Source organism: Ctenocephalides felis, unplaced genomic scaffold, assembly GCF_003426905.1.
Source record: "Ctenocephalides felis isolate EL2017-DRISC unplaced genomic scaffold, ASM342690v1 CF-g0.4_SCAFFOLD_03571, whole genome shotgun sequence".
In the NCBI taxonomy this organism is placed as follows: Eukaryota; Metazoa; Arthropoda; class Insecta; order Siphonaptera; family Pulicidae; genus Ctenocephalides; species Ctenocephalides felis.
The window spans coordinates 18,822,385-18,836,161 of record NW_020539725.1 but is presented as its reverse complement, the minus strand read 5'-3'; the positions used below and the strand labels follow the sequence as shown (position 1 = coordinate 18,836,161).

The window sequence follows — 13,777 nt, the reverse complement described above, 5'->3', positions numbered from 1 at the left end:
CAAATTTGGTGGTTTGTGAGTAAATTTTCGTATTTCCAACTTATAAATTTCAATGATTATTTATATAATGCAGGCGACATAATTTATTTGTTTTGAATAACTTTTAATTTAAATAAAACATTTAAATTATCATTTTTTAAAGATTACGTTTTCGTCTGATTCCGATTTGTTGTTTCGATGCTTTGTCAACGTTCCAAGTCATTCTGAATTGTTTGGCACTAAAATTGAAAAAAAAGTGTGCATATGCGTATAAATATGCGAGTGAAAATTGACCTTTAGTAGAATTGTCTATTTAAAATTCTTTTGTGTAAAATGCCACAAAAGATGATTATATACTCATAACGGACTCAATGCAACTTACATTAAGGCAAATTGCAACTTAGCTTTTATTTATGGTGTATATTGAAATTGTAAATCAAAGTGACATAAATTTTAGCAATGCATAAAAAAATAGTGCCAATCAATATAGATATGTCGTTTAATACTCCAAATCTAATAAAATTAATCAAGATTTAACACAATATTACTTAAATTCTACAAAAATAATTGTAAATTTTTGTGAGACGCAAAATGTTCATTTAGTATCAATAAAAAAATATCAATATTAAAATAAGAGTTATTAATCGGTGTTTGGATTATAAAAATAAAGATTTTAACATCACCTTCTTGTAATAGAGTTGGTGTCCGACTAGGCGAGTATAATACTGAGAGTGAATCCGATTGCATCCAGGAATTAGATTTTTACGACTGCGCTGATCCACCTCAAGATTTTGGGGTTGAAAAAATCATCCCCCATGATGCTTACAGGCCCGACACATCCGATCAGCATAACGATATTGCTTTGCTAAGGTTGGATAGAAATGTAGTATTTAGTGGTGAGTGAAATTTTTCATCTTGTCAAAAAAAAAAAAAAAATTACGGAAGCATTATCTCTATATCATATACTATTGACCTACAATATGTTAACCTAAATGTCGCTAGAAATTAAAAAAATTGCTATCTAAAAATCATAAAATCAATTATTATAATAACATATTCATATAATAATATATCGCAGTCATAAAAACTATTGAGTTCTATTCAGAATACAATTTTCGTTTAATATTTACATGGATAAAATGTATTAAGTATATCTTAATATCTATTACAGATTTTATTCAGCCACTTTGTTTACCTTTACCAGAGTATTTTCCTAAATTAAACTTGGAACCTGGACGACCATTTGTGGTGGCCGGTGGGGAAGGACAGAATTAGGTAAGTTTTAAAATTAACAATTTTCCACATTACTAATACAAAACAATGAACTAACTTCAATAAACTATGTATAAAAATATAAAATATAAAAAGCCTTTAAAACTTACCGATATAATTTTATTAATATATGATTATAATAAAAATAAACTAATTATAATAAATAATAATACAGCTTTAGATGTTTTAAAATATTATTATGAAGTTATTCTATTCTTAATATATTTTCAATACCAAAATTTTATTTTTTTAGAACATATAGTAAAGAATGCTATAATTCTGAATTAAATAAAGCTAGTGTCGTATGATCAATAAAATCAAATCGATGAATTATTTATTGTTTCAAATTATTGAAATAGTTTAGCGGTTTAAAATGGTTTATTAATAGCGTAGATAAAAGTATAAACTACAATTAGAAAATGTAATCAAAAGATGTTTACTATTATAAAATTAATATAAAATATTATACAAATAATACAAAATATTATATAAATATTATTTATTTCTATATCTAGGAATTCCAAGTCCAGTAAAACTGAAGTTGAAGGTACCACTTGTGAAAAATGAAGATTGTATGCAACCATACAGTAGGTTAAATGTGAGGGTGAGTTTCTGATCAATTTGAAATTGTTTTTGTAATAAATATAAACTATTGAGGAGTTATAAAAATATAAATTGTAATATACCACTTATGCAAGAGATTTACACACTATTATATTCATTGATCTAACCCTCTATGGATTGCGTAGGTAACAATTCAAAAATTTTGATATTCTAACAAATAATAATAGTTTTCTGTGAATTGACGCATAAATCTTAATTTTATAATTTTGCCAAGACCACCAAGATTAATATTTATTATCTTTGCTAGGCTTATCTGCCTCAAATAATATTTTCATACACATAAGTGCGGACATTATAGGGCGAAGTGACTTTAAAGTCACACTAAACCAAAAAAATGTATTAAAACGAATTATTTCGGCCTTTAGAGAGTTCAGTTCGTTTAGTTTGCTAGATCAAATACATATTTTTAAATGTTTCCGACATTATAGAACTGTTAAATACTATAACTACTCTCCCATTAAAGTTATAATGCTATTCATGCCAAACATTGCATACTATAATTGAATTTTAATATTTCTGACTTCCCGTAGGGTAAGTTATAGTAATCACAAAAAAAGAGAAATGAAAATTTTTATATATCTTTACGTTTCAGAGTTGACAGTTCTGAACATTTTGGCATACTTAGAAAAAAATGAATGTATGTGTGTGTGTGTATGTGCATGTATGTACAAACCTGTGAAACGTAAAGATATGCAAAAAAAAATATTATCGATTTTTAGACCATTGGAATAACTTTTCCTACGAAAAATAATCGAAATATTAAAAAAATTATTATTCAAATAAATAATCTTTCAAAAGTTTCAAAGTTCTTAAAAATCTCTATTTTTTTCAAAGTTTTAAAAAAATTTTAAAGGTTTTTTAGACATGTTAATTTTTGGTGCGGGAAGTTTCATTCCACGATGTCATGCACCACTAGTTTATTTATATTATTTATTATTACTAGGTTTGGTCCAGGCAACTTTGTGCAGGCGGCGAGTTGCATCGCGACTCCTGCAGCGGCGACAGCGGTGGACCCTTGATGGGCTACGACCGCTACGGCGATTCCTGGTACCTTCTAGGTATTGTATCTTTAGGACCAATAAATTGCGGAAAAGCTGGCATTCCTGGTATTTATACAAGAGTTCCACAATACCTCGAATGGATTAGAGGAAACATGGAACCATAAATTGTTACTTAGTGGATAAGTAAATTATATAAATATAGTAATATTTTTTATTAATAACAATACCTAATTTTAAGTACGTAATATTATACGTAGATTTAAACAGCCGATTCTGCCGTAAAAAATAGACGAATGTTATCGCAAAGCTATGTTATGTAGCATTTTTCATATAAAATTGTAATAAAAACTTTCAAGTCAAAATGTTATGTATATACAGTTCGATCAGTAGTTTTATACATAAATCTATTATAAATGCACATATCAAAGAACCTTCTTTTGAGAACTTATGTATGTATAGTATGCTTATGAGAACCTTCTTTTATGACGTTTGTGCGTTTTCTGGGTTAGGTTTTCTATATAAAACGCTTGACTGCACAGCAACTACATAGCATTTTGACAGTTTTTAGTACCATTTTATATGAAAAATGCTACGTAACATGGTCTTGCCATAACATCGGTCTATTTTATGACAGAATCAACCCCATTGTTTTTTTTTACCTTTTTCTTGAATGATGTTGGTTTGGTGGTATTTTTTAAGTAGAAAATACATGTCAAATAATTCGTTTTAAATTAGTTTCTTTTCTTTACGACTTTTGAAAATTCTCAATTGATCTTGTTTTTTTATTAACCTATAAGAGTATATTGTAATATTGTTCACATAATATAGAAAGTCACTTTGTTATTTCAGATTGTGGTCATTTTGAGACCAGGAAAAATATGTGAGCTTGTGAATAGTATATGTTTTTGGGTACTATTTTTCTCCTAGATCGATCATATGACATGGCTTTTAACAGTAATATTCAGTTCAATGGGACAAGCAGATTTGTTGAGAATACTTATAGTTTCTGGACAAAGTTTAGTTTAAAGTGGAATGTTTTGATATTTTAAAATTATCAGATCAATATTGAACATCGTCTGAAAATGTTGAATCTCTTTCTTTTAAAATGAATTTCTTGAGAATATTTTAGTTTCTTGTTTATTATATTACCTGTTGATAAGTAATTTTATAATTCATCCGTAATGTACATATAGTTTCATTTATTTTCTGGAGAAATTCGTTGCTAAATTGAACTCTTCATATAAAAAATCAAGTAGTTGACCAAAGCTCTGCAATATATGGGTAGTAGTAAACAATTCCAAACTGTAATTGGTACTGCTATTTATAGACCAATGTTGACATTGCCGAAAAATCGTTCGGAAAGCGAAAATGAAATTTATGATCTAGCACGTCGCGCCGTTGAAAGTATGAAGCTTCGAAAGATTCTCAATATTCACACACTGTGATAAAATTGGTGAATGTTTAGAATATATATTAAATGAAATTCAAATATTTAAATTGATTCTGATAAGTTACTTATGAAGTGTAATAAATCCTCACCATAATTGAAGATATAAAAATAAAAAAAATCAAATATAAATAATAGTATGCACTACAATTTGATAGTGCTGAACTTTTTGCAACTTACCACCCTTAAAGCATAGCCGTCCTGTATATGATACAAAATTATAATTCACATATAACCTTATTTACTTTATTACAGCACGTTTTCTTATAATTACTTTATTATGCACTTTTTTCTTGAAGTATAAACATATCTAAATAGTCTGTGGACAAAGTGTAGTATCTACTACATTTGTCATTTAGGAGCTGAGTTTTTAATAAAAATACTTAAAATAGTTACTCTACTAGTTACTACTAATTGTTACTTTGAATAATTAGTTTCCAAGTCTTCATTTACTTTTTTTACAATTAAAAATATTGATAATAAGTATTAGAAACTTATTAATTTTTATGAGCTTCTAACCTAATATAAAGAAAAAAGTTTGGAAGTTGCAGAATATGAAGAAAGTCAATGGAAATTATGTGGAATGTTGAATCAAGTACTTGGATAAAATTTCAAATTCAAGTAGCACTTACAGGAGAAATAGCCAAAATCGCAGTTTCTTTTTTTAAAACAACCATTTAATTGTAACCTGTGAAAATAAGTAAAGAAATCTGAAATGAGAAAATTATTACAACTATAAGGTTACTATAAATGAAAGAGAAATGCGGAATTAAAACAACGTGATAGAAGGTATTTTGGACATGATATCAATCAAGAATGAGGTATGTAAATCTTTCTAATTTATTTTTAAATTGCAATATTATTTTCGTTCTTTGTTGATACTTTAGAATTTAATAATAATAATAAATGGTTGTCTGCTCGAAGGCAGTTCCATGGTCTGAGAGCAACAGAAGCAATGATTTTCTGTCTGTCACCTGTTTACTATTACCACTGCCATTTCGTTGCTAATATTAACGTTTTTTGACGGTTTTATAGATTTTTTTTCCCAAATTCTGCTTTCATACTTCCTTGTCCTGTTTTTTGACTTTTCAGTTCCATGTATTTCTTCTTCTCGCGTAGGTTATCAATTATCTACATTTTTTTCTTCCCAGTAAAGAACTGGTACCGAATACCGAAAGTACAGAATGGATCCAATCCAGTTTTCTTACTTTTTAATGATCGTAACGATCGTAAAGGTTTTTCTTTTGCATAATTTCTTTAATTGCTATCTTATCTGGCCTCTGTATATTCTCATTCGCTTACAGCATCACTCAAAACTTTCCAGACAGCTTTTGTCAATCTTTCTCAGAATCCGGGCTTCTGATCCATACAAGCTATGCTCCAAGCATAAGCATTTTTATGGAATACTATGGAGATATTATGGAGATATTTTAAAAGAACCAACGCCACCTGAAAAAAATCGAAATAAATTTGCTTTAAGCGTTTTCCTTTATTTGTATTTTTGTTATTTAGACTTAAGTTGTAGGTCACTATTTTTTGGTTTTAGAGATAAGAAACAAGACCCAAGAGCATCGGAATATAATTAGAAATATTTTCGGCAATGCGTTATGGAAGCTTTTAGATAACGCATTCCTTTTCCCCAGTTTGGGCTCCACTACAAATCGTCGTAATTTAATCAGAATATAGTTTGAAAAAACTTGTAACAAGTCGAAACATTTACCGCAATCACAAAATTTATTAACGACAGTTTGTTCCGTTCTGTACTTTTGTTAGGTAAGTTTGAAAATTACCTCTCTCATACTCTGTAACAAAATGCGAGTGTACACGAAAGCAAATAGAGTCGGGGCGCGCGTTGGCTAGTGATTTGTGAGGGTCGCCGTTGCGAAGGACATTAAAAAATATCGCATTAAAAACAAAACCAAATGGTATGAGTACAAGCACGTGTTGTATGTGAATAGAGGCTTAATTTACTATACCCGATATTATACGCGAATATTCACCAAGAAATTTTTTCCGAACAAAGTACGTAATTTGAACGCCGCCGTCGCCGCAACACATTGCTAGACGAAAAGTATTAACATTCCCGATTTAACGGCAACATTTTTTCCTAATTGCTGCGATATAAAATGTTATGGCGAATGTACAGCAAAAGAAATAATTCTCGGACAGAGCCGCAGCTTTATTTTACTGCACAAGATACATGGTAATGTTTTTATATCTTTTTTTTTAATTTAATAGTTGCCAATTATAATAAATATCAGTAATTTGTGATGTCTTAGAGATCCAGGGTAAAACTTGATTTAAAGACAACTTTAAAATACTGCTATATTAAAAAAAGCATTGATGAGCAGAATAATATTTATTCTCGATAAGTAGTCCAATGTTTTTCATTGGGCAATTAATTTGTTTATTATTCAGTTATTTTCATAATTGAAAAAAAAAATATTGTAAATTTATAATGTGCGCAATTAAACAGTTAAGTAACTGATAAATATACTAGTCATAGAAAAGTTACAGAAAAATTCTGTGTATTGACAAGTATATTTGTCATGCCCATAAAAGAGTGACTTATGACCATTTGTTGAGTAAATCAAATTTTGATTTTTTTTTTTTTTTTAAATATCAAGTTATTTACAATATTTCGAGGCTATGGCTGTATAAAAATAGTAGTTGTTAGTGGCGTTAATACTTTAAAAATTAGAAATATTGATACGGAACCTAAAATTTTAACAAAATTAGTACTCATGATCAAAATCTCTATAAAAAATCTGATATATCTAATGATAAATATCATTTTTTTACATTTTCTTCTGTATCTACGAAACCGCCAGACCTGCCTTTGAAAAATTTTCTATCAATTCTTTATTTCGTCAATACAAGTAAAATGTGTTTTGAATCATTCAAATCGGGTTCGTTTTCTCAAAAACTGAATTAATATTTTGCCTCGTATCTTCAAAAGGGCTAGACCTATCTTCACTCAATATAAATCATCAATATAAATCAAATGGCTTTTTATTTTTCAAGTTGGTTGAGGCATGTGCCCGAAATCGTGGACGAGAAATTGTATTCAAACATACATACACACACACACACACACACACAAACACACACATGCATCCATTTCTTCTAAGGTATGCCAAAATGTTCAGTAATCTTTGAAACGTAAAGATATGTAAAAATTTTCATTTTCGATTTTTCCTTCCGATCTACCAAACACCTAGCCCAATGTCTGCACGCGTCCTGACGTAGTACGCGGCATACATCATCACGTCATCGTTCATTTATGTTCTTATTTTTGTATTACTGTTTTAATTTAATTTTTATTTTAACTTTTTTCATTTTATATTCAATGTATTGCATTTTTTGTTTTTTTGTATTTTTTTTTGCTCATATCAATTTTGTAAATAAGACATTAAAGTCTTGATTAACAAAAATAAATTGTAACAAAAAAAAAAAAAAAAAAAAATTCGATTTTTTGCGTTTACTATAACTTACCCTATGAGACGTTAAAAATTAAATAGTTAATGTAGGAAATGATAACCACGATTTTCAACAAACTTTCGAACAATGTTGAAACTCCCAAATCGACTCAAGGTTTTTTTCTTCATTTTATTGATAATTACAAAGAAGCTCCTCCAATGATCAAGACGCAAAATTAGACTTCAAAATATCAGAAATCCAAATATCCGCTTTCTAAAAAATATGTATCTACTAAATGCATCAATATTAATGACTTATATTTTATATACTTATTCAACAAAACACATACTTATTCTAATCTTTCATGTTAAACGATTCAGATGAATCGAAATGTGAATACTAGCTTAAATTTTTCTGGCTAAGGGTTCTTATTCTTTAAGTTAATAAACTATCTTTTGGGTTTTAAGTCTATCTAGATACGATTTTTACCTCATACCAAGCTACTATTTCTGAATACATCTGCATGTAGATGGGCGTAACCGTAGTTTGTGCAAAAAATATCAATCTGGTCCCACAATCAAACTTCGCTCCGAGTCAGATAATAAATATTTCGCAAGCGGATGCCATGCCTTGTGTCCTGTTGACCATACATTGATATATGATTCAGTCGGCAGAGGAAAGCCCCTACAAATCTATTCTTTCTGACAGTTTTGGAAGAGTTATTGGATTATGCATTATAGAAGGGTAAAAGAGAGGAGCTTTGATAATAAAACCGATCATATCGTCGGAGAACAAATTTAATATGGCGAGATAGATTAAAATCAATGCATTTTTTGAATTGCTTGAAGACGATTGGAATAAGTTTTTTTTTCACATATAATATAAACATTCATATGTTCTATAAGGTCCATAGTCCACGCCCAAAGGACGGTTGAGACACTCGCCCTTTTCTTGTATGTTTTGATTTTGTGACATCGTTTTTAAGGACAGTATTATAGTATTACTACGTAGACAAATATTCAAATTACCATTCAATTTACTTTCATCCCAGGTAATTGGTGGATTAACAAAATTATTGCTGTTCAAAAAAAGTGGCACAACCGTACCCAGTTTCCATAGATACACCATATCTATACTGATACTATAGATACACAACTAAGTAAGGTATGAAAAATTATCTATTTATATACATACCATACATGTGTCTTTTGCATCACCAGTTTTCTTCGTTTCGTATAAAAAAATAAGCGAAATCTAGATTATTATGGCAGGAGTAGCCTATCAGTATGCTTATCTCATTAATCGGAATTTTTGAATTAGGAAATTTTGACCTAAAATGATGCTGCGTGTCTTTTAATTAAATAGTAGATGAATATCTATCAAAATGATAAACAGCATTTGTATTTTCTGGAACAATTCGATGTAAAATTCAATGTATGGTAGGGCAGGCACAAAGTTCCAATTTGACTTGAAGCAATTATTTTGTGAAAACCAAACCTATTTGATCACAATAAATAAGACATGCAAACAAACAACTATCTAACTATGTTCATTGAAACTCCCAGCGTGCTTTGATGTGCTTTTATGCTGTTTTTCAAAGAACAAATTCAGCTGTTTTTTTTTTATTTTATAGGCGGGGTAAAATGGGACTGTCAGAGGGCTGACAGGTATATTGTCTTATTTTTGATTTAAAAAAAAATTACGAAATAGTAACTGCATTTTTTAACCAATGCATAATATAAATTTATGGGTACAGAGATTATATTGTATAAAAACTTGATCTGGTATTTTGTCAGAAATAAACGGCAGAGTTGGAATAACTATTTCCAAACTAATTTATCTTTAGTAAAATTGTCTTTTTTATATTAATTTACCTTTTTTTATTGTTTATATCTTTGCCAGCTTAAAAGCTCAGGTGTTCTTTTTCTCCCCTCCCACCTGTAAGCTTTAAAAGTGATTACATAAAAAAAACTGTTGAATCCAATTTAAAAATAACAACCTCTTATGACTCCTCTTACGACAAAAAAAACTAACAACGAAAAAAATACTTTTGCTGTGGATTTTCAAACATTGTCGTTTATCTTCCAATAGCGACGTCGTAGGAAATAAAGTCATGGTTGGTTATATATCTTTTTCCCTCCACTTTCAAATATTGTTGTTAAAAAATCTCAACTTTAATTATTTTTGAGATATCTATGTTGGACTTTTTTACCCGCGGACAGTTAAAATTCATCATTATTAAAAAAAACATGTCATCTTAATTTAATATCGGGAAAGTAAATTTAACATATGTTAGAGTCATTAAATAAAGTATGAATATATAATTTTAATCTATTTCTACCCTGTTTGTTATAGAGTAATATAAGAGTCATATGTCAAAAGTCACATCGTTTTGATACGCAATAGTAATTGCTTTAGTTCGGTTTGCTGACAAAGTTCCGGCTCTGAAAAATTAGATGAATGAAAGTGTGGACAAGCGTGAAATATAGATGACCAATGTCCGAAAGGAGCATCCCTTTAGGCTCTGAATTCATCGCGGACAAATGTAATCACACAAAGTTGAAATTCGTTATTTATTTCCTTCTTGTTTACCGAAACATCCGTATATTAAATTCGCGACATGAAAGCTGAGCTTGCTAAAATAGTTAGATTAAAAAACATGTCCGGGGAGATGAATTTGCGATCCTTAAATGGAAATACATTGCTTGCAGGATACATTCACGACGAGTTTCGAACAAATTGATATCTATTTACTATTGCAAAAAACATGATAAATTATGTTACAATACTTGTAAAAATTTTCCGAATCGCCTTTTTATAATATAAATTTTTATAATCATTAACAAGAAATCTGATAATTTATATATAAAATTAGTTAACTAATCCTGTATTTAATATATAATAGAGACAAAAGACAGTTCTAACTTCAAAAAGTGCATGAAGGGTTTAAACTGGGCTAAATATTTTGTCTCAATGATTTTGTATTCCATATAAGTTTGATTAGGTCTTACTTTTTATTTCTAATACTTTAATTGATGTCTTTTTTGGATAGTTGCGAACGAATGAAAACTATTCTACGGATAAAAACTATTCCCGGACTAAACTCAGGTGCTACTTCCAAAAATATTGTATGGTTTATTATATCACGAACTACAAGTTAATTAAAAATTGTTTTTTTAAATAAATATTTTCTAAACAATTCGAATCTATGGATCTCATTTTTTGTTTTGAACTATTGAGATATTTATTTTAATTTTTTTTTGTAAATATATTTTGTGTTGAAAGATTTTAGATCCAAAGGATTTGAGTAATTCAAATTCAAAAATTTAAGCAAAATCGAGCAATAAATAGAAAAATTAAATAGTGTTTCCATAAGGCTGTACTATAATATATTCAATTCAAACATTTTTATTATATAATAAAATTTACTATACAATATAATGTATAATGACATGGGCCAATTACCTTATAGGCCTCTTACCTTATAGGTCTCTTACCTCGCTCGTAGATAAAAGGCTAGAGCGAAAGGATCTGAGTCAGAGGTCTTGGGTTCGAACTCGCTTCGAGTAAATAGCCTGACGTCAAGCAGTAGTGATATCAGTCTTTACTTGGAAATAGAGATAGCAATATTTCGGCATTGCTGCATCAATGAAAGAGTTCATCACATAAAGTTGCGTCTACTGTTTGGAAGAAAAGAAATTCATCACAACAGCTCATAGGATCGCTGTTAAAAATCAAGTTCTGATTGCGGTTAAAAATGATGGTTCATTTAGGAATACCTGTCGAAACAAGTTAAATTTAATAATTAATTAATTTATTTATTTTTGTACATAGCCAATATAGAAGCTCCAGAAAGAATTGAGAATGCGATCATAATGATACGTAGTATATTTAGATATAATAACACCTATAGCACCTATAAGTATTAATACTTATTAAATATAATACGATAAAAAAACTAAAATAAATAAATTAATTATTTTTGTGATGTATTATGAATACCGGTATCTTTAAACTACATCTTCAAGAATAATAATTATACCGGTATATATTTAAAAATGTATATTATTTAAAGAACTCATGCATGGAGAAGAACATGTGAAGATCTGTTACAGAAATTAATAATTATAATAATTGAACTAATGATTACTGATTTGTAAACTAATGATTATAAGTTAATATTTCAGGTTTTAAAATAGTTTTTGCAGATTCTACGTCATACAAAATAATGGCAGTATACGACTGCATTTCAGGAGTTGGTAACCAAAGTGGACCATCCCAAAAATTAGGACAATCTGAGATACATTGAGGATGTTATGAGTTTTTCACTAAATAATATTTCCAAATTGGATAAACATAATAATATATCTGTCATTGAATGGAAGTAAAAAATCTGCTCTAGTTCTAAATTTGTTTCAAGTTTTATGAATACCCAGAAGACCATGGGGCTATCAAGTATATTAATGTAAAGGTAAATGAAAAGTAGTATGTAACCCAATTAGAGATAATCAGAAATCATTTAAAAAAAAGTTTGAAACGGTTTAATGGCGTTTAAGTATATTTAGAATGGTCCTCTCTGTTTACCAACTCCTCATTTATTGTAATACCATATGCGTCCGGTTTGATTGAAGTTATTAAAAATTATTTAATAATGTAACGAACATATGTAATAACGTGTGAAAATAAAATTTACGATATTTAATTTATTCATCAAAAGTAGGGTAGGGCGAGGCACAAAGGTTCAATTTGATTTTGAGCAATTGTAGTGTAAAAACCAAACTAATTTTATCACAACAAATGACAAAAATCCAACACGCTAGTTTTTTGGAGCTTAACTACCGCTTCATAATGGGGATTTATAAAATATTACTTTGGTAATATTAGTATTATTAATAATATTCAGAATTGAGAACAAAATACCCAATACTTATCGTGTAACACTAACGACGACGCATAATCACTCACGCATAAAGCGGTAATGAGAAATATTTCATTCGAAACTTTGGCATAAAGTTTTGCAAATTGGGCTCGTTATTAACTTCGTCATAACAATAAAGCCTTTATCCTAATTTTCAGAGCTACATGAAATTGGGCTACGTTCATTGTCCACAGACATGGCAGTTGATTTTGCATTTAAATGATTCTCGCATCCATTGCTAATACGGTTTACATAAGGAGAACAATAAAATCGTATAACACAGTAGTGCCCTAAGGCTATATACTAAAAGATAAAGGATCGACTCGTAAACTTTGAAGATTAGAGTTGTTGTGAGTAGGTTATGAAATAGGTTAAGGCTTGTATGTAATTCGAGATTAGAGGATAATTTTGACCGTGCCTAATATGTTGTCATCAAATTTTTCACATGAAGAGCATATATAGTTTTTGTAAATTAGTAAAGCATAAGATAATATTTTAGATAAATACAAAAAAAAAAATTAAATAACCGTGTCATAGCACAATCTTTTTTAAATAAATAATTCATAGCGCAATCCTTCAGTATGCCCTTAATGTAGTTTTTAAGTATACATTAGATTCAACAGATTCTTTTTTTATATAACCTCTATAAAAGCTTACTCGTGGGTGGGAAAATAGAAATAAACCGAGGCTTTATCCTGACAAATGTGTAAACAATAAAAATTAACAAAAAAAGTAAATTAAGTTTAAAAAGCCATTTTACGAGTGGTTAATTAAATAATTGTCCTATTTTACTTTGCCAATGAAACAAAAAATGAATCGGGACAAATTTAAACTAGTGGGGAGGGTGGCATCGTGCTTCAAGGCAAATTGCTGGAACTTCTCGTACCGTAACGAAATGTTCGAGGAATACTGAATGTTTTCAAATAGATTATTATAAATATTGTAACATTGTCTAATATTTATAAGAAGTATATAAACTTAATTGCAAATTTAAAATTATTTGTTTAAGTTATATTAGAACTTCAGTCAGAATAAAAACAAAATCTGAATTATTTTCGATATACAAGAAAAAAAAAATAAAAAAAATATACAGATTTTTTTTCCAAAATCAATTTT

The 13,777-nt window shown here is 28.9% G+C and overlaps 1 protein-coding gene across 1 annotated transcript in view; it reads left to right on the top strand.

Moving 5' to 3' along the window:
* Positions 1-4,153: 4,153 nt before the first annotated feature.
* LOC113385723 (CLIP domain-containing serine protease 2-like) overlaps positions 4,154-13,777 on the top strand; it is a 30,958-nt gene continuing 21,334 nt past the window's right edge. Inside the window, exon 1 of the mRNA XM_026623562.1 lies at positions 4,154-4,280. Within this exon, the coding sequence (XP_026479347.1) occupies positions 4,154-4,280 (127 nt within the window). The remainder of the gene's footprint in view (positions 4,281-13,777) is intronic.